This window comes from Pyrgilauda ruficollis, unplaced genomic scaffold (assembly GCF_017590135.1).
Source record: "Pyrgilauda ruficollis isolate IOZ18807 unplaced genomic scaffold, ASM1759013v1 scaffold11, whole genome shotgun sequence".
Classification (NCBI taxonomy): Eukaryota; Metazoa; Chordata; class Aves; order Passeriformes; family Passeridae; genus Pyrgilauda; species Pyrgilauda ruficollis.
In genome coordinates, this window is record NW_024509210.1 from 11,098,140 (window position 1) to 11,124,528 (window position 26,389).

General features: G+C 38.5%; 1 protein-coding gene across 1 annotated transcript in view; it reads right to left on the reverse strand.

Annotated features, from left to right (window-relative positions):
• KAT6B (lysine acetyltransferase 6B) overlaps positions 1-26,389 on the reverse strand; it is a 106,915-nt gene that overhangs the window by 18,109 nt on the left and 62,417 nt on the right. The window contains exons 8-12 of the mRNA XM_041473720.1: positions 25,914-26,035; positions 24,461-24,576; positions 22,312-22,453; positions 19,119-19,280; positions 14,428-14,521 (exon numbers count right to left, since the gene is read on the reverse strand). Coding sequence (XP_041329654.1) covers positions 14,428-14,521; positions 19,119-19,280; positions 22,312-22,453; positions 24,461-24,576; positions 25,914-26,035 — 636 coding nt within the window. The remainder of the gene's footprint in view (positions 1-14,427; positions 14,522-19,118; positions 19,281-22,311; positions 22,454-24,460; positions 24,577-25,913; positions 26,036-26,389) is intronic.

The following is a 26,389-nucleotide window of genomic DNA, read 5'->3' on the forward strand; positions in this document are numbered from 1 at the left end:
TCCTCTGTAACTCCATCTTCCTCTAGCAAAGAGGGCATCTCACTCTGCTGCTTAAATTCTGTCACACCTGAGAACACGTCCTGCCAAGAAAGTACAGAGTACCTCAGATCCTTTCTGAGATCCACACCAAGCCCGTCTGCTGTCACACCATGCTTATTCCATTCATCAGCAGGGCCACGTCCTCCTTACTCTTCCTTTGGCTGTCCAAATACATCTAAGAGCTCTCCACATTTTGTTACTTTCCACCTCCCTCAGTTTCAACTCCAACCAAGCTTTGGCTTAAAACTGCTGAACATGTAAGCAATACCAGTGCCTTTTGGAGAATTTGGCTTTGCTAAAGTCAGGAACTTTCCCTGCAGCCCAGCAGGCTTACTGTCATGCCTGCTATTGTCATGAACATTAGAATAAGTCATTTTTGCAGTCTAAGGAAACTGTCTCTAGAGATCAACACGTCCTGTACTCCTTTGCTCTTCACAGCAAGCCTCTTGGAGGACACCACTTAGCAGTTCTTTAAACAAGATAAAATTCTGGACCTTAGTCTGATAGTTACCCTCCTAATTTCTCTCAGGATCTGAAACTCTATCTCCCAGATCTCTCTACTATCTGCCAAATACAAAGCATTTGCCCTAGCAGGTCCTTCCAAAATCTGTGTCTAAATAGTGTCCCAAGTATCTTGCTGTCCTTGCAGAATAGTTTCAAATAGTCCTTGGGAAAAAAGGCCTTTCACTAGCAGGTATCACCCAACTGCTTGAAAGGTTCATCCTCCTCCCTTTTTTTGATGAGGCTATGTATAACAAATGCCCAGCGCAGCATTAATGGCTGCTGCCTTGTCCTCTGATTCTGAAGCATACTGAAGGCTTGACAGGCATATGACCCATTCCACAGCAGAGAACCATGCTTCCAAGTAATTCCTTTGTGTAAAGCACAACTCCTCTCCTTGGCTTCCCTGCCTGTCCCTGAAGAGACTGGGACACATCTATTGCAGCACTCCAGTCTTATGAGCTACTCACTGCATCTCTAACCCCGGTGAGTTATAGCTCAAAGACAAAGTACAGTTTTCTAATTCCACCTTTTTGTCTACAGGACATGAGAAACTGGAATAATGGGATCGCAAATGCAACACAAGAGGGCCCCCTTCTCCTGCCCACTCCAATCACATTGTCTTAAAATCCCATTCTCCAACAGGCCCAAGACCAGGATGGCTATTTATTCCTCTAGAAGAGCTGTCCAAATGGATTTCTGATGTGCTAGTGTGGTCATCCCAACTGATGCCTGTGACACATCACCCTCTTTACTTGTGTCAACTCCTAACAGCTCTCTGACCTTCAGGACAACTGATTCTGGGCCAACTGTTCCATTAATTGTAAGGTTTGCATGTGTTTGTCATTGGTGCCATACACCTGTTTGTTACAAAGTTCAATCACCTTCTGAACTCAGGATCCATCAATATGCTCCCTTCCTTCTATGCTGTGCTCCAAAATGCTCAAAATGTACTAGGAAAGATATTTGTTTTATTTCTCCTTAACCACTATCACACAGCCCTAAAGTATAGTATCTTGTTCTATTTTCTGCTATTTAGCCTAAATATTGCTCAGTACAAGGAACTAATACCAATATTCTATTGTATTTTAGAGTGTACTGAGATTACAGCAAGGCTCATTGCATTTGCATCTTTTTCTATTGTTACAAAAAAGTGAAAAAAGCACTTAAAACAAGTATGGATCTCTCTATGAAGTGTTAAGATAGACAATTATAAGAAACTTCACCAAGAAGTCAGCATATACTCCTGTTAGGAAGAATTCATCTTGGAGAGCACTTCCTATGTACTTCTATCCAGACAAAGGCTGAGAAGGGTTTAAGACATCTGTGCTTTAATATTAATATTCTAGATGCATTTCTGCCCATTTTAAACACCACTTTTCTATCAAATAGTATTATATCTAGCATGAATATGCCCTATAAACAAATTAGAGCAACAATACGTGTAGTTAAGAATTTGGATCATTTGGGTTATTGATGTCATCGTTGCTAAGCAGTCAGCAATCAAGCCCACTGATGTGGTCTGCCAGTGAAGTCAGACCAAAAACATCACACTTGGCAAGAGCTGCTGGAGGGCAAAGGGCTAGGAGCTGTGTACGAAGGTCATACAAATGGAGTCAAATAAGAGCAAGGTTTTTGGATCACAAGAACAGATTTTAGTCTACTGATCTTTCCACAATTTTAGACTCAATGTAGCCTTCACAGCAGAAATCTTTTAAGAACTACATCCACACTAAATCTGCAAAATAAAGTAACGCCATGTAACTAAGTAACACTAACATTCTGGACTTCAGTCTGATTTATAAAGATAACAACTTTTTACCATGCACAGCCTAACTTAAACCTGTCAATCTTGGGTTCATATTTATGTATGCACATCAGGATGACACATACCAACCTTTACATACAATTCCACACACAGCCAAGGAACTCAACACCACTGAAGTAACTCTTCTACAGAAAACATAATCAAGGTACTTATGAAAAGCTTCCAGACACACACTTGAAAGATGCCAACACACAGCTGAAAACCATGAGCAGACAGGAAGGTCACAGCAAAATTCAACTACTGCTGGGAGCTGGAAACAGCTTAAAAATCTGCTTCTTAGAGACCCCTACTCCCAGATCAACACTTTGTGGAAGGTCCTATGCAATAGCTTGTGCTCAGAATCTAACCCTTACATAAGTAGCACTATTCAAGTCCTATTTATATTTTGTTAATATTTGTGTCAGAAGAAAACACTCATGAGACTCCATCCAGAACAAAAGAAGCAACCTGTGAGCTGTTACCCTTGTATGTTCGGAGTTCTCCTCCATCTCTTTAAAGGCCATCCCCCACCAATTAATTACCAGACTCAGACAGATGGAATCAAGCACTTTTCCATTAAAGTTTGTTTTGTTTGAAACAGAACCAAGTAAAATAAATCCTTTAGTATGATAGGGAAGAATTTGTGAGTTTTCATGTCATGTTCGGTATCAAGCCAAAGGTCTGAAAGAACAGCAAGTACTAGCAATTGTTTTAATAATACACCAGTATCTAAAGTGAAGATTTACCTAAAACTGACATTTCAAGCTATCCCAAGAGCTAATGTTTTTTGTCATACAAAACATCACATCCTTTGTTTTGATATTATATGAACAAGTTGAGAAGACACAGGTTCAAAAGGGTAGTCAGAAATATCAAAACAGTTGAGTATTCAGACAGGACAGTTCAATACAGATAGGTCAGCTCAATGCTGCAAGTTCAGAGGTATGACCATGAGTGGAAGGCAGAAATAGGTGAGGTGAAAGTGTGAGCTTATTAAGACTTACAATTCCTAAAACTGTAATTCATGTTACCATTTTTTCCATAACTATTCTGTGCGCCTCTGAACTGTTCTTATCTATGTCAGTGGGAAGAAGGTCAAAGATAGAGGACCTTAAATAGGTGTTAGTACCCTCTTTGAAAGCACTTTTGAAACAGCTTCAAACGACCCCAATCCCAAGATCCACACAAACACTATTAAAAAAAAAAAAAAAAAGACTAGCTGTAACTTGAGATGCTCAGATCACTGAACAACCTGCTACATTCTCTTTTCTTTGTCAGAGTAAAGGAAAGCTTTCTTCATGATGAACAGAGTAAGCCAAAGATTCTCTCATTATTGTTACAAGAAATAATGCCAGCTCTCATTCCTCTCCACATTCTCAAGTAAACCCAACACAGGAGGCCCAAAAACCTTTAGCTCCTTTATAGAAATCTTTATAGAAGAGGTTAGGGCTAAACAAATGCCCTTCATGAATAAAAGGATAGGTAAAGATGACTGCATTACAGTCAGACCTACAAAAGGCACCCTTTGAGTGAATTAATTTCCTAACACTTATTTTACCTGTGCCAGTTGCCAGTAACCCCCTTGAGTGGAGGTTCTGTGTATGAAGTGGACTACTTATAAGCAGAGTGAAAGCATAAGCAAGAGAAAGAGAACTGAAGTACCCTTAAAAGCAAGACTTGTATGTGCAGAGGGCATCAGTCTTGAATACCAATTGAATGAATAAATTTGTCAGTAGGTTAAGTGGCTTAGAAGATCATTAACAACTCTGTATTGTTCTTGGCTTTATAAGCAATACCTTAAGTTATTTAAATTTACATTTTAAAAACTATTCAATAAATGACACCGAGAAGTAAATTGTTTATACAAGTGTAACTGTTGAATGAACTCCCTTCAGGAACTGCCTTTACCTTCTGGTGTTTAATGCTGACAGCACATGAATACTGGGTTGTAAATATATCTCCTGTGCACATTAGACATTACCTGCTTGCCTTCTTACAGGCCCTATGTACCTCTACAAGACCCAACTGACAAGACAGGAAGATGGACCAGGAGGTTTTGCCTAATATAACACGTACACTGAATATTCTCAGAATCTTTATATGGCACTGAGGCCAACCAGAACAGACAGATGGCATCCGTGCCATTAAGCTCTGACTCTCAGCTGGGGTGTTAACCTGGCTGTTAACATAATCCTCCCAGACTCATGGCTCAGGAAGATTGTTATCACACTTGGAAAGTGACAGATGCCCTGGACCAAAAATGTATCAGGGATGGTTTTAGAGTAGATAAAGTTCCAGACCCAAGAGCTTTTCCTATTATTATTTTATTCATACCTATAAAGGACAGCCTAGCAGTACTAAACAACATGAACAACAGTGAAACGGAGTTTAATACTGAGAAGCAAAAAGACACATCTAAGAAACCACTGCAAGTACTGAGTTTGCTCAGATCAGTGGTCATGACACATAAGATACAAAAGACGCAAGCTGTATTTGTCTGATGGGAGCAGCAAAATGTCACTGCTTTTCATCATTTGCTCTGCTAAAGCATGCTTTGTAACAGGGAATTAACCAAATAAGATTTAGACAAAAAAAAAACCTCAACAGGTGAAGAAGGTTATTATTAAATTTCATGGTAATACCTGGTTAGTCAACATATACAGAAATTGCATAAGAAAGGGCACACTACCTACCAGGCATCAAACACAAATGTACCTATTACAGCACACTTCAAAAAGTTAAGCCCAAAATACAGCAATCTACTAAATATCTACTGTGACTCAAAATAGCAGTAAACAAGGGAAAAATAAAATTTCTTTAAAAGTAAGTAGAACTGACTGATAAAAATGCTGGTACTGGAAACAAGACATCTGTTAAGGAAGCAACAAGGCTCTCTCTGTGCCTTAACAACAGCATGACAGGCCTTTGCCTTCTACTGCCTGGGCCATGGGCCTGGAGCTCTCACTGCTGAAGACCAAAGCAAGAAAGTCATGGAGTACCTCAGCCTTCTTCATATAATGAGTAACCAGGTCCCCCATTTCCTTCTAGACAGGGCTCACTTTTTCCTATTCTTCCTCCTATCACCAATGTATCTATAGATTTTTCTTGTTTCCCTCAATGTCCCCAGGCAGATTTAACTTTATCAGGGCTTTGTTTTCCTAACCTGAACCCTACAAATTCAGACAATATATGTCTTCCTCCCAGGCTACCTTACCCTCTGTAAAAATTTTAATAATTAAAGATGCATTACTTAAAATCTGTTTTCAGTCACCAGTCTTCAGGAGATGGCTTTCCATGTTCACTAATGCCCTATAAATACACCTTTGTCCAAAAAATACTTATTAGCATTCTTACCATGTTTAGCCCTGCCTTTTCACTGTTTTCAATGTTATCTGGAATAAAGATGCTCTTCAGTTAAAACAACCCTAGCTTCTGTATCTGAAGTGACATGTCTGCTTTCTTTTGCAATCCTGATAAATGTACAGTGTCTTAAAGCTATATAGAAGTGATGCCAAGAAATCCCAAGAGGCTGATTTTCTTGGAATAATCTTAAGTCAACTAAGCTTGATTCAAAATCCATCTTCATTCCCCCCTCATCTAAATCTCAGCTTGACAGAATGCTCCTTATTAGTTATTTAGGAGAGGCCAAACTCAAGCCTTGGGGTCAGCAACATAATCAATCATCAAGAAAAGAACAGAAAATAAGCAGCAGCAGTCAGGCTCCCTCACAGATTTACAGCTAGTACAGACACTTTAAATTCATTCCTAAAGAGGGAGAGGGGAAAAAAAAAAAAAAAAAAAAAAAAAAAAGGTAATTCAACCTTTCATCTGGACACAGTGTACCTGTAAACATCACCACAAAACAATGAGGAGACTGACACAGTGTTCTGTACTGGGGTACACAAGTCAGTCAGTCAGGCACAGAAAACTCCACAGCACACAATGATTCAACTGGGCTACCACGTTTAACAAACAAAAGAAGGCTGTTTTACACTGATCCCTAAATCTTCATAAATGTAGCTTGAGAATACACCTTGGCAATAAAGCCTATTAAAAAAAACAAACTGTTTCTCTCCACATTTGGTCTCGCATTTTCACCATCCACTGTTTGCCACAGCCCCAGCAGTAACAAAACAGTACTTTCAGGATTGTAATGTGAGAAAGGAAATGCTTTTACTTAAAGTAAATTTTGTCTTAAAAAAACCCCATGGTCCCACTTCATCCCCACCTCAATTCTGTTTACAGACCACAGCAAAGCATGGCTGTGAACAACTCTTTTAAAAAGTGTGTTATTCCTAGACTGTATTTCTGTTATATTTCAGTATTTGTTAGGGCAAACTATAGAACATTTTAACATCAGATTTTGGAAAATGACAGTGCAAGAGATGTTTACTGAATGTGTTCATAATTTCACAGACAATCTAACTTTTCAAATGCTATTTCTACTTCATACAGATTTTTCATTAAAGTACTTACACATTAAAAAAAAAATCCATATGATTGCCTTAAAGCAGGTTCACCAAAACATCACTTTCTGGCCAACAAATTATTTTTCACGAAGAGATTAAGACTATCACTGTTATATAAACACATAGCACACAAGTGGATCCAGCCACTTCCAGCCTCCTGCAGCTCAGGCCTAGCTCTAAACTGCAGGCAGGCATCACACAGTGGTTCTCAGCACTCCCACAAGCACACCACAACCGAAATGCCACACATGTGAACACACTTCCTCTCATCTCTCCTAACACATTTGTTTCATTCTATCATCCACCTTTACTTTTTTAAAAAATTGTTTTGTTTTCCAGAAGTCAATTCACTAATTATTAAAAGAACTTAAGTTTTCTCGGTTCAGGATCTATGTCTTCTTTCCACCTGAATAGTTTAAAATCCTCTTTAGCATGTTACTTTAAGAGAAGTCTACAGGTACGACTTTGCAATGCAAATCAACTGTGTGAATTCATCATAACAAAGAACAAAAACATTTTCATTACTTCTCCTCTCTTTTGCCCTCACAGCACTTTTCTGTTAATAGTTTGCCATTGTTACCATTTTCAAGTATGCTTTAAAGACGAAATCACACCATTTCTATACTGTAATGGCTTTTGCTCATTTACCTCATTCCAGCTTCCTCCCAAAAAATGAAAACACTTCAATCAAGGAAGCCTTTCACCTTTTCTGAGGTTCTTCTTTACTGATATACTAGATTTTCAGAGGCCCTGTAAAAACCTGAGGCAGCATTTTTACTCTATTCCACCACTTATTATCATGTTTATTGTATTAAAAAAGTTATTCATCTTCCAAACAGCGTTGACATTTTCCCAAATGCTAGTATCCTACCAGCAATATGTTGCCCTAAATGAGAGGCTACATATTAGTCCATTACTAGTTTTAAGTTTTGCTCAATTAGATTTTTTTGGATGGCTGCACAAACGTGGTACTTCACAAAAAAATCACTGCTTTTCCGGTTTCCACAAAGGAGTGGAACAGCCTAATTTGCTGTTAAAGCAGAAAGCCTGGAAACACTACAGTGAGAACCACAGCTAAGAGAGTTATAAAATAGATATTTTGGCACAGCAACATTTTCAAACCTTCTTGATACATTAAAACACCACAAAGCCACTTTGGAAGATGAAACTAGAAGAAGAGATTGTCGTCCAACTAGCCATGGAAATCTAGACTGACTCCTTCTGAAGATACGGCAAAAACCCAAGACACAGTAATGCTCACAAGTAAGAAAACTAACCCCAAAATTGTCTAAAAGGAATTGTTGCTTTTGATCAAAAATAACCTTTTATCCATATCAGAAAACAGAGCTTTTCAATTACAGGAGCCACAAGGAAGTTGGAAATAACTAGCTGATCCTGGAAGTGTAAATGCTGTTTGAATTGAGCATATTAAAAAATAAGGGTTTTATTTTTGAGCTGTATGCTCACCTTCAGGCTTGGCAGAAACCCAAATCTTTTCCTTTGACAGAAACATTGATTTTACAGGCTAGACCAGCTCTTTAACAAACTTGATGGAAGAACAAAACTGCACTAACCACCAGAAGAAAATCTTATCTTTTTCAGTCTCCTTAAACTGTGCCTGAATACTAACCTAGGTTTCATGGAATGCAGTATTTTCAGCTTGTTTCAAAAGTATCTCAAAATTGCTGGCTGTAAGAAATAAACACACTGCTCCCATTCTCATCACTAGAGGTTTATGCTACCTGTAGACACCTGCGGGACAGAAAGCTTCTCTGCCTACAGCCATTCTCTGGGCTCAACACACAATGCTTACCACTTCTGCATGACTGGGCACTAAGCAGTGAACATCTTCCACATTTCCATAGAGAGATGCAGATCTTCTGAAACAAGTGCAAACTGGAAGCAATTCAAGAATGCACTTTACAAAGCTATGCTTTTTTTTTTTTTTTTTTTGCCTATTCAGTGCCTCATCACCATCCCTCACTTCTCAAGGAAAGTGCATACAGGATCATGTATAGCAAACACTTTGAGGACATCTGTACTAACTCCCCACACACTTTCAGCCCAGAATACTTTTGTGCTCAAAAGTCCCTAAATGGTTAATGTGAACATGAGATTGTAGATATTTCCAGTCAAGAGGACAGGACTGAGAGCAAAGAAACAAGCTTTAGTACCAGATCTTCAGTCAAGTTCTTCAAAGCTGTGAACCACAAATAAACACCATTAAGAAGCAATGTAGGCTAATGAATGTTGTCACTAACCAGCAAAAGAGTGGTTACCAATTATAAAACATCACTAATGGTACTAACCTCCTCTACCACTGGCTCTGATACTTACTCATGAAAAACATTTAGGAGGAAAGAAATAACTTTTCATTAATAGTTTTCCCTTACTTGTAAATTTTTTTGATCCTCTCATCCTTTAGAAACTTGCCTTCCCTGGTGCTGTACCATAGCTTGTTGCAGTGCTATTACTGCTGCTGCCCTGCTGCTTCTGCAGATCAGGACTTGAAGATTTACTCACCTGTTTGAACAGAACAATAAACAAAAACTAACACTTGACCAAGAAACATACCAGATTTGGGGAAGTGAGCAAACAAGGACACTTAACAGAGCCGATTTTCCAACATCAAAATAAAAGTTCTCAGGTAATATAAATTCTATTGGTTTCTTCCACTGTCAGACTTGAAATGTCTTTCCTTATTATGGTTTTCTCAGCAAAAAAAAGTCTGAGCTACACATCCTCAATCCTAAAGATGAATCAGGGGTTAAGTCAAGCTAAGGGAAAAAAAAATTTCCAGCCTTTTCAAGTTGCATGCAATAAGTGATAGGAAAGTTTAAAAAGTTAGCACTGACTTTCCCACACAGACAAATGAACCAAAAAATACCCAAAAACCCACAAAACAAAGAATGCATTTAGCCCAAACAGAATCCCAGCATCCTTAAATGTTTCATCTCTTGAGCAAGAATAATAATTTCACAATGAACAGATAAACCAAAAAAACCCAAAGGAATTCTGAAGGGGAGGCAGAAACTGCTACAATCAGTTGGACCAGAAACAGCCCCAAGATAAGTAACAAAAGGCTACCAAGGACTTTACTCCTCAGCATTAAGCCCAGTTGTTACTGTAATGCAAATGAACTGTCAACATCCTAGCCAGCACAGTTGGAAAGGTTTATCCTAACAGTCACATGCATTTCTTTTCTTCCAGCTGCTGGCTAGGCCTCCAGCATGGAATTTGCAATCCAGTACGCAGAAATGTGAGACTGTGACAAGATGAGCTTTGCGAAGAAGTATGAATCAAAAGACAACTTTAAACTTACAGAAAACAAATATGAAATACTGCTGTATTTCATTCTAGTAATAACGAACTCCGTTAGATATGCCAAATAAAGAAATACTAGTATGCTCTGGCACTGCAGTCTAATGAATAGAAATAGAAAGCATATGAAGATCCCAGGCTTTGCAAGAGCTCAAATCAGGAAAGCAAAGAAAAAGGTCTTGCATAGAGGAGCTGCTAAAGTTTATAAAAGAAATGGGTCTGCACAGAGAGAAGCTACAACACTGTGGCTTCAGGGCTTGCACTGTCCCACCACAGCAGCAATACAGGCTGAGCTGACAGGGGCCAGCCAAAGGCTCACCCAAAGCACACGCCATCAGTCCTTGGGACAGGAACCACAGCTGTGCATCCCTGCAGAGGAACTCGAAACCAAACAAACCCACTACGGGCTCTTAGGCAATACAGCCTAAGAGCTTTCTGCTTCATTGCTGGAGCAACTTCAGCTGGAGACTACTTGCCCAAAAACTTTATTTGCAGCAAATATAAAAGATGGATGCAGAAGTCAATTACTCTCCCTCAGACAAAACCCTGTAATCACAATCCTGTAAATCCCACAGAATACAAGAACAACAAAGAAATGAAAACAAAACGAACAGCCCACACCCAAAAAGTTTGGCAGGAGCTTTCAGTCCTGTAAAAGGCAGGAAGGTATAAATGTAACGAGCAAATTAAGACCCTTATTCATTTTCAGGAAATGCTTTTTATGTTAGCTACACTCCAAGTGAAAATCAGGATCCCTATCCCTATGTGAAAAATGAACCAACTGTTACAAAAGAGTATTTAATAAAGCATACTTGGTGTAAACCAAGTGCAGACTTCATGTAAACCATTCTGTCTTCAAGAAATAGAACAGGTTAAACTGATTGTCTTAGAGTGGATTAAACAAAATGAAGCAGTATCAAGTCTTCAATTTTACAAATCAATAGTTTAACCATTTAATAAAATATTTGTAACTAAACTCTTCTCAATTTCTAAACAGCCCAACAAGTTTCTATCACAGTCAAAATCTCTAATTTCCCCACAATTAATAATAAAAAAAAATCTTACCAGGTTTTAAAAACATAGTTACAGAGCATATTTTTTAATTTTAACAACATTTCTATTTAAATGATGAATGACATACAGAAAACGAGAAATTAAGTTATTGCTGAAGGCAATCAGAGTAGCAAATTCAGGCATTTTACAGCATGCCTGCTTCTCACGAGAGTAAATTTCCTCTTTTAAAAGCTCCTCCTTCCCATAGGTGAGATTATAGATTCCTGAAGAGACAGACCAATAGACCTTTATATTGGTGTCTACAGAGTAAGAAATACTGCTATTACCAGTTTGGGTATGAAACACAGGTAAGTTTAAATGTAGTTAGCGAAATGTTAAAGTGAAAAAACTAAAAATCAGTGGTCAGAAGACAAATACCTATTTTTCCCTTAGCAAAATGAAAGAATTTATTTTCCCTTGCTAGTTACAGCATGACCATATAAGACTCATCTGTGAAAATTAAATTAGTTCAAGACAAAAGAATGCATCACAATCTGAACAAACAAATGCATTTTACTTACCAAAAAAAGAGGCAAATTTTTACCACAAACTACATTTTCAGCAGACTGCTGACAAAGCAGAAGTTGTGTAGTGGCTTAAAGGCTGTATTCTTTCCAGCCTATCAAGTGTCTAGATACATACAAAATAATGTGAGCAGTCAACTGCTTGCACACAGTTTTTAAAATATTCCTTTCTGTGGTTTGTAACTATCATTTTCTGAAAATTACTTGCTCAGTTATGTTTTTATTATTATAGTCTAAACACTGTTCTGGTTACTGTTATAAAAAGAGACAAGTACCAGTGACTGCTTCACAGATTTCAAAATAAAGCAGTTTACAAGCATTACCCACATAACAAATGAAGACTTAACATTCAGAGCATAAAATTTATCTTGCAATGACTTTATGAGAACATGACAGTCTAGATAATGTCACTGGTAAAGAATGCTTTAAACTATGATAAACTTGGTCTGTTCAAGTTTAGAATAATAACTGGGGGGGGGGTTTATATTGCATCTTCTCAGACCAGTTAGAGCAATTTATACTCAGGAGATCACAAGTGAACAGAAAAGTAAAGCACAAAGAAGATGGGAGTTAGTCCAAAGGCAGAAACACATCAAATTACACCAAAAAAGAGTAAATAATTCATTCTTAAGTGTTTTCCTGTAAAAAAGGTTTTGGGGTCACTAATTCAAATGAAGCTATGCCCCATTTCATAGGACTCAGCCTCCCTCCTGAAAAAAGATACAAATGCATTATTGAAAAACTAGCCTTGAAAGTCTTCCCTTCCCTTCTACATACAGGGAAAAACAGCCACAAGCAGTTCCCTCACTACCTTTTAGGTAGTTTGCACCTTACTCTCAGTACAGAGCCAGACTTTCTCAGTCATCTCTTGGTTCCTCATTCTGCTGGCAAATGAAACAGTCTGATTCCCAGTTAGTTAAGGGAACCTCTGTCCAGAAAACAAAGGGGAAGTACTGAAGGACTGCCTGTGTGCTACTGAAGTGGATGGTCTGGTAGCCACAGCAGAAGCTAAAGGTGTCTCTGTCCTGTGCCAAGTTTGTACAGCTGCAGCCCACACCTGTGACCTGAACGTATCTGCAAAGAGGAAGGTCTAGGAATAGCACCAGATAAGCTCCAAGCAAGTTATACATAAACCCTAATGATTCAAAAAACCCCACGTGCTTCCAGATTTTTCCAAAGGACAAGAAGGCCAGAACACCCTATTGATTTTCGCAGATGGAGCAGCACAAAGCACAGTAGTAGAGCACACATCCAGAGAGACACAGCATACTGATACCCTGACCTTCTGCGGAATCCACGCGTTTCATGGCTGTGCCATCAGTTTTGTATTTATAACCATTGCAAACTCAACCAAAATAACATTTGTTGAGAGTACTTTCTTTTTTTGAGAGGGAGAGAGACACCACAAACAAAGAAAAAGCTTGGAAACACTTACCAGTGCCCACTTAAGAGCTCATCTCCTTTGCAAAAAAAAAAAAAAAAAAAAAAAAGTATTCTAATCCTAAAACAGGGCTGATTTCTACCTAAGCAAGCTTAAAGTTCTCTCCACAGACCCAGAAATACGTGGTACTTCTCACAGCCTTTGCTAAAAGGTTGCAGAAGGCGCACAATGGAACAGCTGCTGTGTTCCACTCCAGTGACAGCCACATTTCAGTGGTGGATTAAGTGGTCCAGAACCATTTTTACCTAACTCGCAGGGGTATGGTGAAGGCTATTTATAAAGCCATGCAATGATGGGACATACTAAGTATCTTTATACACTCTAGCACAGTCATGCTGGGTACAACACTGCAAGAACAGAACTTGAAAACTCTACAGTTACAAATTATTGTCTTTGTCCTGCTGTTACACTGCAATGTATTATTATTTGCATTTTATTGTTCTTGCATACACCTTCAGGGCAGGAATCCTATTATCTGAACTATCTCTATCCTCATGTAATTCTACAGGGCCTTATAAAACATAATAGTGAAAAGCAACCACATACAATATACACTAACTACTCCTTATCATCCTACCTCTAAATTACAGTGGATTCAGGAGTAATGAGGACACTCAACTGAGAAGTTTCCTTAGATAATTTTGTTTGGAGTTCCCTTATACAACAAGATTTGGGGAATAACAAATCTATATTTAAACAAGTGAGCCTGAAGCTTTCTAACAGGTCAGGCAGCTCAGCAAAATAAAGCAGCAAGTACGTGTACAGCCACTAACACCTACACCCTTTCTGGTAACAATTTTCACTAAGAAAGTGATGAACACAAAAACCAAAATACTTCTCTTCCATGGTGCAATTCTTCAATTCAAGCTTTTTTTTTTTCCCCCTACAAAAAGATAGAAGCTAGAAATATTAGAATGGAGAGAATGCCTCAGACTAACACCTTCTTAGCTATAATCACAAATAATTGCCTCTTCTTATACTAATGAGCAAAGCAAAATGGAAAGTAATTTAGACAATTCATTCAGGGTAATAGCTTTGTGAGCTAACATTACTGCCGAGAGATCCATTCTCAATTTCCTCGAGTACAATAACAGAGCAGCACTAAGTTTTTCACTTCAGGGAGCTTTTCTATCCTATGTAAATATAAACAGAAATCCCATTATCTATTGATAAAAACAACAGAGTGAGTTAAATAAAGTTTCATATGTTACACTTTCATATAACAGCCATCAGCTCCTTGGATCACAAGTGTAAATAAAACACTTCACTTACTGAAATCAATGAGAAACCTTCCAAATCCTTGCCTTTGGTATTGGGGCATGATCATTATGCAGGAGACATTGTACTTCTGCTGGCAAAGCTTTTCCTGTGGGAAGGAGAAACAGATCAAGTACGTCAAAGCACTGCTGAAGTGGGCAATTGCTTGCACCTGCTACTGTCCTTGTAAAATATCCCAATAAGGTGAACAGATGCATGGGTTCAGTACCAAAGTCAAATAATTCCATGTGAATGTCTAATTTTAAGGAAGAAGTATCAAACATACCCTTCAGAATATTTTTTTAATTAGTTAACCACTTGGCATCTTAAAAATTAAACACATTGTCTGAACAGCATAATAAAGTTTAAATGCTGTAAAGAAGAAAGACAGTAAGAAGAGGGAAATATTTTCATGCTTCACTGACTATTCTCTCAAGGATATGGAGGAAGTGGACTACAATATCCCTGCACATGGTGAAGCTGTATTTTCTGTAATTGCTACACTAAGTCCCTGCAGGTTTTCACCTTTTTTTTTTGTCTTCTCTCTGAATATGTGGTCAGGGTGCAGGGGAGGAACCCCCTATGTGCAGAACTAAGAAGTTACATTTGAAGCATACTAAGTTTTTAAAAGCTAGATGCTTATCACCAGAGCACAAATCAAGGCAGAATGCTCAGAAACAAAAGCTTTCAGACAGAATGAAGTCATATACAGGCAATGGAGACAAATACTACACTGATTGTTTAAGACACAAGAAGCTAAGATTAGGAAGCTGTTCTAACTACAGAAGTTTATAGGTTCTTTCCAGTTTATTGATAAGAAGGAAGAGTTTTGTTACCTTTAAAAGATTACACCCCAAAAATCAGCAATAGGCTGTTTTGAGGGAGACCAAAGCAACCAGAAATATCCAGGTCAGAATAACTGACAAGGAGCTGTGGTAAGCACATGTATAGTTTAAGACACCAGCTATCATTTCAGCCTCCACACAAGATGACACCAGACCAGTGATGACATGACAGGATCACATGCCAGTACACTCATTCCCAAATACTCCATCAGATACCCAAGCCAGATTTCACAAGGTTGCTTAGATTCTATAACAGTTAAATATTTTCTTTGTACATGCCTCCCAAACTCTCAAGACTACTGCTAGTAAGCAGACCACATCCTGGCAAAACATTTATAACCAGGTAAGAAAAGCCACATAATTTCTCCCAGCAAAAACACACACCTTCTTTAAAAAAAAAGTGGTGGTGGGGGGGAGACATATATGGATGACATGCAATAATTTGAAATGAAGATTTTTCCCTGAGTTTTGGTGGTGATAATATTTGTGATCATCAGATCACATTGTGATCAACACAGACTGGCCAAAAGCAACAGGGGTGAAGTGGAAGTAGAACATGTATCTGTTGTTTGAGGGAAGGTGTGCTAAGGACATCCTTCACTACCTCAGCCACCTCAGTAAAGGTAGGACATGGAGATCCATGTGCCAGCAAGGATACAAGGGTTATTGATGTGTCAGAAACCATGGAAGTGCCTGAGAATGGTCACACAGGAATTAGAGTTGCTCCCCCCAAAAGGCAGCAGGACTGAATCACCCACCTCGAGAGCACCTACACCAATGCACACAGCATGGCCAACAAAGAGGAGTAAATAGCAGCCATGGTGCAGCAGGAAAACTGTGACATAGCTGCCATCACGGAGCCATGGTGGGATCACACACGCTGGAGTGCTGAAATGCATGGCTATAAACCCTGGAAATACAGCACAGCAGAAAGGAAACAGACTAGGAGGTTCCTGGAATACGTGGAATATAACTTCCTGATACAGCTGGTGAGTGAACAAAAAGGGGAAGTACACAGCTGGACCTGCTGCTTGTGAACAGAGGACTGGGGAGGATGTGATGACTGGAGGCCATCTTGCACACAGTGACCATGAAATGATAGCTTCTGTTTCTTGAAGAAATAATGAGGGGGTTAAGCAAAACTGCTACCTTGGACTCCCACAGGGCAGACCTTGGCCTGTTTAGGATGCTGGTTGAGAAAGTCCCTTAGAATGCAAAAGCAAAGGAGTCCGCAAAGGCTAGACGTACTGAAAGAAGGAAATTTTTAAAGATACAGGAGCAGGCCATCCCCATGTGCTTCCAGATGAGCACGCAGAGACAACTGACTGGCTGAGCAGAGAGCTTTGTCTGAAGCTCAGGGAAAATGAGAGTCGGTCACCTTTGGAAGAAGAGAGCAGACAACAGGAGGACTTTCAAGGGTGTTGCGAGTTTTTGCAGGGACAGTATTAGAAGGGCCAAAGCAGACCTAGAATGCAAACTGGCCACTGGCACACAAGACGAGAAAAAATTGTTGTTATTTTATACCACTGATATAATCACTGGGGGTGGAAGTAAGGAATTTTCCACTTCCAAGAAAGGGGCACGGTTTCAGGTGGAGCTAAAAGAGTGTTTGGAGGGTCCACAGACATTTTTGTCCTTTTCCAGAGCAGTGGGTGGCAAGCAGTGCAGTTCAATGGTGCTGGTACTGACCGGAGGGTTGTCCACCTTTTTTTTTTCACTTTGTCTTGCTTGGGGGGGTAAAAAAAGGTGGGGGGATGCACTGAGCATTTTGCATGTAATCACCTCTTTTATACACTGTTTTATTAGTATTGTTGCTGTCACTGTTCAATTTCTTATCTCATTGCTATTTCCAGTAAATTGTTATCCCAACCCATAACCTCTACATTTGGTCTCTCTTTATCACTGGAGGGAGTGGAGAGTGGCTGTATGGGGTTTAATTTCCAGCTGGGCTTAAACCACAACAATGAGGAAAAGGCTGAGGTACTTCATGCCTTCTTTGCCTCAGTCCTTAACAGCAAGACCACCTGTACTCAGGGTACTCAGCCCCCTGAGCAGGAAGACAAACAGGGAGCAGGATGAAGCCCCTGTGAGCCACAAGAAAATGCTTAGTGACCCATCATGTCACTTAAAACATCTACCAGTCCACAGAGGCCAAGGGAACTGTTGGAAGAGCTCACTGAGCCACTCTCCACCATTTACCAGCAGTACTGGTTAATCATAAAGGTCCCAGTTGAATGGAGGTTAGCAAGTGTAAAACAAAATGTCGCAGAAAGAGGATTTGGGAACTACAGGTCTGTCAGCCTGACCTCTTGTGCCAGGGGAAGGTCACAGAGCAGATCATTTTCACTGCCATCACATGGCTCATGCAGGACAACCAGGGAATCTGGTCCAGCCAGCTTGGGTTTGTGAAAGGCAGGTGCTGCCTGACTAACCTGATCTCCTTCTATGACAGGGTGATCCACTTGGAGGAGGAGGGAAAGGCTGTGGCTATGTGGCTTCTACCTGGGCTTTTCTCTCATCCCCAGGAAGAAGTGCCATGTTGAGAGGAAATGGCCTTGAGTTGCATCAAGGGAGGTTCAGATTGCATGTTAGGAAAACTTTCTTCACTGAGAGGGTAACAAAGCATTGGAACAGGCTGCTCATGGGAGCGGTAGAATTACCATCTCTGGAAATGTTCAAAATACTTGCAAATGTATTTTGAAATGTGGCACCTGGGAACACTGTTTAGTAGCAACCATGGCAGTGCTGGGGTAACAGCTGGACTCAATGATCTCAAAGGTCTTTTCCAACATGAACCATTCTATAAGGAACAAAAATCAAGAGACTCACTTTAAGCTGCAACACCTTAAGCACATGGAGAAAATACTGGGCTAAATAAAAGTCGACATGTCTGTCACAAGAAGTTCTGACTGACATTAAAGACAGTGTAAATTGTGCCTACATGTCTCACTTTAATTCCAGCAAGGCTCACCTCTCAGAAGGATGTGGCTAAACATCCAAGAGATTACTATATAATATTCAGATACTCTGACAAGACTTTTGGGCTTCTCCTGACTACTATTTCCTACAAATCACTTATTTAAAAAAAGAAAATATATAGTCAGTAGGAGGTAGCAATACTAGGACCAGGAAGTAGTGAATTTCTGAGTAACTGTACCTATTCAACACATCCCTTAGGGGCAAATTATGGACAATAATGGAAGCTTTTCCCAATGCAGGCACATCTAACTATAGTTCACCATTTTCTTGGTCATCTTTGTCAAGATTGTTCACTTAAGTATTATTTTTGTCAATAGCAGCCATCTATTACTTGAAAATCAGCTACCACTGAGACATCTACTCTAAACAAGGCAGGCACCATGAAGTCAGGCAATGCATTCTTACATGGGAGTAGCAAGTAACTGCATTAGATCAGACTGCACACAAGAGAGCAACAGCACTGCCCATTTACATCTAAATAGCCAGCTGGAACTGCCAGCAGTCAAGCCATGAAAACACATCAACATTCCAAATACCTGCAACTTTTACAAGTTAGATTTGGCATACTAATGCAAAAATGTTGGGGAAGGAAAGAGATTGAAATATTCAACTGAAACCACAACAAATTCTGGAAACAAAATCCACAAACAAGAAAAAAATCTACCCCCATCCATGTGGCTGAACAAATTCTGAATTTGCATCAGTCAGAGGCAAGAAAGTACAATGTATTTGAGACAATGCACATAATATTCAAGATTTACAGAGAGGCTTTCAAGCTTACGGAGTTTTTTCCGACTTCTGATTTTTCTTTGCTTTTGGGAGAAGCATTAAGGAGAGCAGGACATTACAAATATTAAATAAACCCAATTTTAAAATTTTTACCTTAGAGAAATATCCAACTAAATGGCAGCCTTTCTCATCATTTTTTGTAAGGACATAGAAGAGGAATGGTTCAACATCATAATACAAGGTTTTGTGGTCCAGAAAGAGCTTAGCTAACAAACAAAGATTCTGACAATAAATTTTGCTCACATTTCCATCAACCTAGAAAAGCAAGACAGATTTAGTTATTTCCATGGCACCAACAAGTTAGGACAAAATAACTTATTGAATCAATCATATCCTAGAAGGGAACGTGAACAGTATGGTGTTACAAGAAACAAACAAACTAAACACATCAAGGTTCAAAAGAGAAATGCCCCAGTTTCTTCTCAAATAAGAATCCTACAGTAGGTGCTAATTACTTTGCATTTTTAAGTAACCTCTGAGTATCTGGATTTATTAAACAAAGTAACTTCACCTTTTAGTTGCTGAAGACAGACTTAACTCTTTCATTTCATGCCTGGAATGGAAATGAGTATGACTGGCAGATAACAAAAATGCACTACTTAAAACTGCCTTAAATTGTGGTTTGCTAGAAGGCAGTGGAGTACAGCAACTTTTAAAAAACCCCAAACAAAGACGTGTATTATGCTGAATCCTTAAGAAGTAAGGCCAATAAATGAGTAGCAAATTACATATCAATCACATCAATGTTTTGGATAAATTAGACAAGACAAAATTTCCATACCAGGCTAAAATGCTATTGAGTGAGAGAGGTAAATTTCCTGGCTAAATACTACAATTAGTCTAGGTATATTATGAGTGAAAAGAGTCAAGCTGTGACTCAGACAGCTACAGAAAAGCCAGACACAAATGCAGATTTCCTAGATCAATTAGGTACTTCCTGAAAGGCTCAGTCAAAGGCAACACATTTTTGAAATAATCTTAATAGAATGGTTTGCTTGTACTGATGTTTTTGATAATGACAGTAGCTGTATTTCATTCAGAGAGACAAATGACAGGAACTGTGCAGAAAAAGAACCCATCTTCTCTTCTAATTTGTTTTGAGTTAGAATCCTAGTTACAAATCTAAGCAAAACCCATCCTTTTGGATAATATTAGGGATTTTAAGGGAACATCAGTAGCATAGCTGCATTAAGTGGATTGAAGAAAAAACATTCAATGAATAGCTACTGCTCCTTAAGACATCAGGATAAACTTGTATACAGTTCTTAAGAGCCTATCGAATACATCAAACTTTCTTAGAGCACACTCCATTGTCCAGGTGCTTTTTGTTACTTTTCACAATTATTAGCAAGCGTGCCAATTAAATGTGAACACTAAGTAAGCAGAAATCACCACTGGTTAAGCTGTAAGCCTGAAAATGCAAATTATGTGAGCTGTCTTTTTTAGTAAGAACATTTGTACAGAAATGTAAAAAAACTTCTTAAATTTCAGGCAAACACAGCTTGTTCGTCAGTTTTAAATGTGAGAAGCAGGGAAAAAAGAGGGACAGCAAGCTCAAAAGGAAGCATCTGTCAAAAGTTGCTTGGCTACAGCATAATAGTAAGCTATGTCAAAGTCTGCTCTCAAATCTGTCAAAGTCATCCTCTGGGCAGAGGTACATAAATCACAAAATGCCAAACTTATTTCCATTTCTCTCAAAAACACAAAGCATGAAGGAAACCACAAACTCTTCATTCTGTCTAAAAGAAAATGGTTGCACAGAATTCTTGAAAAGATCTATGAAGAAGGACATCAACTAATGACTAAGTTTCTACAGTAGTCAGTAACAACTGACGTTAACCTTTGAAATAAAAATACCCAAACCAACTACATAAGTGCTTAGCACAAGTGCTTACTGAAGCACCCAAAACAGACAAAGGGAACAAAAGCAGTGGAGAAAGAGTTGGGACATTGCTTTCACAATACTTTGTTTTCCATGCAGCAATCCCCCACCTCCCCATCCCCTTTCCCAGTATTTCTCTGTACTCTATTTTCTTAAGAATTTTTCATTTACATGTTAGCAGTAGTTAATAAAAATAAATGAGAAAGCACAATTTGCCTATTGTATGCTCCACAGTTCTTAACACCTGCTAACAGTGAATATCAAGTTATTTTAAACAGTCTAGGGCAATTTCATTCTTGATAGGAAAAGAGGTAAGTCTATTTACAACACAAGTCTTTTGCTGGCAGTTCTTCAATATTTATAAAAACTGCTCAAGTCAGGAAGGACACAATCTTGAGGCAAATAGTTATTTTTTTAATAGCACAAGCATAAGCAAATAAACCAAAATACAAAGATCTTGTTCTAACTTAAAAAAACCTTTCACTGCATCTACCATTATTTGAACAGATAATGGCAATGACAAAGAACAAAGGACACTTATACAATTTGAAAATACACATTTGAAGAAGAATATGACATCTGCAATTAAAGTGAAATTATCAATACATGCATCTCAATAACACTGTTGAGAAAAGAAGTCCTAGTAACCCCAGCAGTCTTTTCCGTTATTGCTACCTGTAATAATGCTTGAGCAACTGGAATGTGAAAGTTAAGGCAGAGTTTTAACTGCAGGTATGCTATTAGAAACACAGAATTCTCTTGTCCAGGATATACATTAAACCTCACACTCAAAATAAGTCATCTCCCAAAAAAATAACATCGATTAATAAATCTAAATTTGAGGTTGTGGGATTTTTTATATTTCAGGGCAAGTTTCTCAAACATCCAAAATGAAGGCAGAAGCACTTAGGAGCTACATTTGTGATTTTAGAACACACAAGAAGCTGCTTTACTTGCTTTTATACTTTGGGAGCACCTACAATATGATTAGACTTCTCCCTACACCCAAGACACTCAAGCAGCCAGAAACGAATGGGTGTCAAGGGGTACTCTTGCTGAGAAGGGAAAGGCAAACCGATCCAAGATGAAAACTGCAAAGGAAGCCCTAAGACTCATGCTAGTCAAGTATCTTAAAGAGCCTGGCTAAGGCACGAAGTACAAGTAAAGAACAAATAATGAAAGAACATGGCAGAACAGGCTAGAACACGGCAGAACAGGGTAGAACAGCTTGGGAAGATGGATTTGTTTTTGCAGTATAGCCAGAATCTCAACTTGGCTTTGCAGTATAAGAAGAATCTCCAAGGAAGTATTTAAGGATGTTAAAGTTTTCACCAGTTCTACAGCTAGTCTGTAAAATCTACAAACTGGTTATTTTCCAAAAGCTTATAGTTTTGAAACACCTACCTCAAATACTGAAAGGTCATTTCTTCTGTAGATTTCATTGGCTGGAGGATGAAACCACCCACATTTCTCTGAGTGCCTTAACAAAATGTTTTTACTTTTCATGTATTTAAGACAGAATTCACACAGGTAAAGTTTTGGTAATCTGTAGGAAAATGAAGATGATATTTTATACAAAAAGTTCATTACATTCCATAAAAAAAGTTACCACAAATAAAAAACCCTTCCCATTCAAATATTAGGAATACATAAATGCTGCTAAAGCACAACTAAATAAGTAAATAGAACATTAGAGTGAATGATTATACATTCACACACTACTCATCAGAAAAGGAAAATAAGAAACAATCAGCTTCAATCAATCAACCACAGTAAACCTAATTCAATAGAGTTGTGCTGTGGTCAGTTTGTGGTTCAGCCTCTGGCAGATCTCAGTTACTTCCCCCCTTCCCACCCTTGCCTTTCCTGCAGTCTCCATCAAAGTAAGCACACTGGAGTAATACTTCAAATTTCATCTTTCCTGTTCCTAATAAATATAAAGGAAGCACAAAGCAGGATACAGGGGATCTCCTTCCCTTTAATTTTCCTTATTTTGCTTCAGGGGAGGGCTCAGAGATTACTTTTCTTTCCACTGTCTTCCAAACACTTGGGCAAGATGGCAAACTCTGGTAGGATTTTACCCTCTCACCTCCACCTAAATTATCACTTTACTACAGAAGCCAATCCAAAGAGTTCACATAAAGGCAAAACATCTCCCCTCCACAATCTCCACAGCACAGGCAACACAAACAAGTGCACTTCTCAGGGGAGAATCCAGTTCAGACTACATACAAGTAACCCACATGCCCTGTGTTCTACATACCATCATAAACCACTCCCTTTGGTAATTTTTATAGCTACTTACCTTCATTTTTAAATTAATGAATCAGTGGAAGACTGCTCTAGAAATTAATTAGTCTGCAAAATTTTAGAGCAGAGGACAATGTTTATCTGCTCTGAAGTTACTAGCACATCCTGGGATTACAGCCATGGTTTGCACTATTCCAGTATCCTAAGGAAGTTTCATCAACAACATAAAAAGTAGTTTGAACTATTTGTTCAATGATGTAATCCCACTGCCCTCAACTGAGAGCCACAGTACCTCCTACAATGTCATCCCACTCTAGCCTCATACTAATAATTAGCCATCATTATGCTTCTATCTGGGATTAATTTACTTGATGGAATAGGTAATTCACCCTTTCACAATAAATTGAGGGAATAAAAAGCAAAACTGAAATAAAAAATTAACACTACAAAAACAGTGGTTATAATAGGGAATGGAAATGCTCTCCACACTTTTTTAGCCTTTGATTTGTATATGATGGACACATGACACATCCCTCATTCCCACCACACAAACAAAAGGCAGTTCAGAGTAACACTATGCAACAGCATTTTGGAACAGATCATGTTGCATGCTGTAGTAGAGCTTGATAAACATACAGTTCTGAATATCTTCCTGTGTGCCACAGAGACAATGGATTAATAAAACATTGATTTTCAGCACACACAAAACTCTGCAGAGATCTGCTGAGCACATGTACTAGCCCAGGCTCTCTGCTGGACTCCAAGGTACACCCTTGCAAAGATGGTCAGAAATGAGATGCTGTTGCCACAATTTGCCCACTTTTACTTCATTTATTTAGCATGACATCTCCCCTGGTCCTTAGAAAAAAGGAGGTTAACAAACATTGGACCACAACCAAAAGCAATTTGTCTAAAGGGCCAGAAGTCAGACATACCTCATTGCAATGGTGTAAGAAAAAACAAACAAACAAACAAAAAAACAAAAAAACCCCAGACAAAACCAAACAAATAAGTGAAAACAAAACCAACAAAACAACCACAAAAATAAACCTTGAATGAAACCACACCAATACATGCTACACATTGACATTTGTACAGGACTAGGAAAACTACTTTTTATTGCATCTTTGATTTAGAACTAGCTAAAAAGAATGACAGATTCTTGTTCTCAGTTGTAATTACAAAAGCATATTTACTTTTTAAAGCTTTAAATTATAAACAGTTACAAAAGAGTAAAAATAAGTTGTAATGTTCACATCAGAAAAAATGCCAACTACATATGGCAATCTTGACAACTTGCTACCTTGCATATTCCTGTGGGTAAGGTGAAGAGTACCAGGTCTGGATCTCGTATTTTCCAAACTCAATCACTGAAGGGTATCGCCCACCTGTTTCACCAGTGTTTTTACACCCAATTTTCTGTCAGGTGCAATTAAAAAAAAATGAAAGTATTAGTTACAGAAAAGTAGAAGAAACTTTAGCTTCATATAACCAATTTCACCCACTGAAAGCACGAGAAACCTGAAATATCCAAATCAGTTGCTTAAGCTCTTTAAACCCTGACAGAGGACGGAGTTTGCAAACAGAAAATACAAACAGCTAAAGCCCAGCCAAAGAGGCACAACAGCCTCAAATTCTATTCTTCCACAGCACCTAGCGTGACAACATCCCTATAATTCTGGTGCAAACCTCAAAGCTGTCCTTCTGTCAAAATAATGAGAGAAAAGCTATCAGCACAACCCTTCAAGAGTAACTGGAATTTATCTCAAAGAGACAAGAATATGCTAACACTTTGATTTCAGCTATAATACTGCATTTAAGCTGATCAGAAAATGACTGCTAGGCTCTAAAGGGATGGCAAAACATAAAATAGTAAGAAAGGTGGGGAAAAACAAGCAATTTCTATGTCAACTTTTAGAAACCTTACCACCCAATATTTTTAGGAACTATATATGAAAGATAAAGCAAGTAGTGCGAACTATTTCCATGAGGAAGCTGAAACACAAGCTAATAATAAAACTGAATTTTTAAACTCAATTTGAATTTGTTGGTTAATATGCTGTGAAAGAAGACTGTGAAAAAGTCATTGTGTAATGTGAGCTCTTGTAGACTAAACCTGAAAAAAAACTGACTTCCATTACTGAAAAAAGTACAACAATTTATGATGTCATTTTAAGAAAGCAGCAATTGAAACATTACATTCACCCACCTTCTGACCCGGGTTCTCACAGACACAGAAAAGTAAAAGTCTGGTTCACCACTCTGATTCAGCTCAAATATTATCACTGCTAGATAAAGTCTACAGTATTTAAACTCAAAGTGTGGTGACTAATCAAGTAAAATGAATTTATGGACTCACTAAATCTGGTTTTCTACAAAGCAGTGTTTTGTGGGACCAAATTAGCTTTTCAGAATATCTGCTTTATTTGCAGAGCAAAATCATTACTGACCAATATCCTCTTACTCCTGACCAGGACATCAGCTACTTTTAAACGCTATGTTTGATCCTGCAGTCCTGTTTCCAAAATGCTCAAGTATATCTTCCAAAATCTATCTTAAGTGTCACTTATCATCTGATCCATTCCAGCATGATGCCTTGTCTCCTCTCTGTATATACAGTGTCTCCCAAACAGAATTCACAGCAAGCATGATGCATTAGATTAAAAGGAATATATTAGAAATGAAGATGAAGAGACTGAAAATTAACTCAGCTTTTATTTACAGAAATAACTGTATTTTGGCAACATGATTCTTACCTCCATGGAAAGTTCTCGGGCCTGCTTAAACACTTCCAAATCCTCCTGTGTAACGGTGTCCTTGCTTCCCAAGAGAAATACATCCGTATTTTCTTGTTTGATGCTTAGTTTGATTTCAGTATCTGTTATTTAAAACCAGCAAAAAGTTTATTCAGACATGAAGGTTACATGCACATTAGCCAAGTGATACTACTAAACAGGATTGCAACTATGGCTGTTAAGAACTCCCCATTTTAACCAAATCTGGGATTACTAAGCAACAGAAGTGAACCCTTCACCCCCCGCCCCCCCCTTCTTCTTTTGTAGCTTGCTGCTGCACAAGCTCTTTTTTGGTACTTGCTTGTCTGTCTGTACAAGCCTTTATAGTCCAGTTCTACTAAACTAGTTTTGAACCTCATGAAATGGAGCATATTTGATTGTTAGAACTATGCCACCTGATAAATTCTAGTATACTCTGGAAGGCGAAAAATAAACAC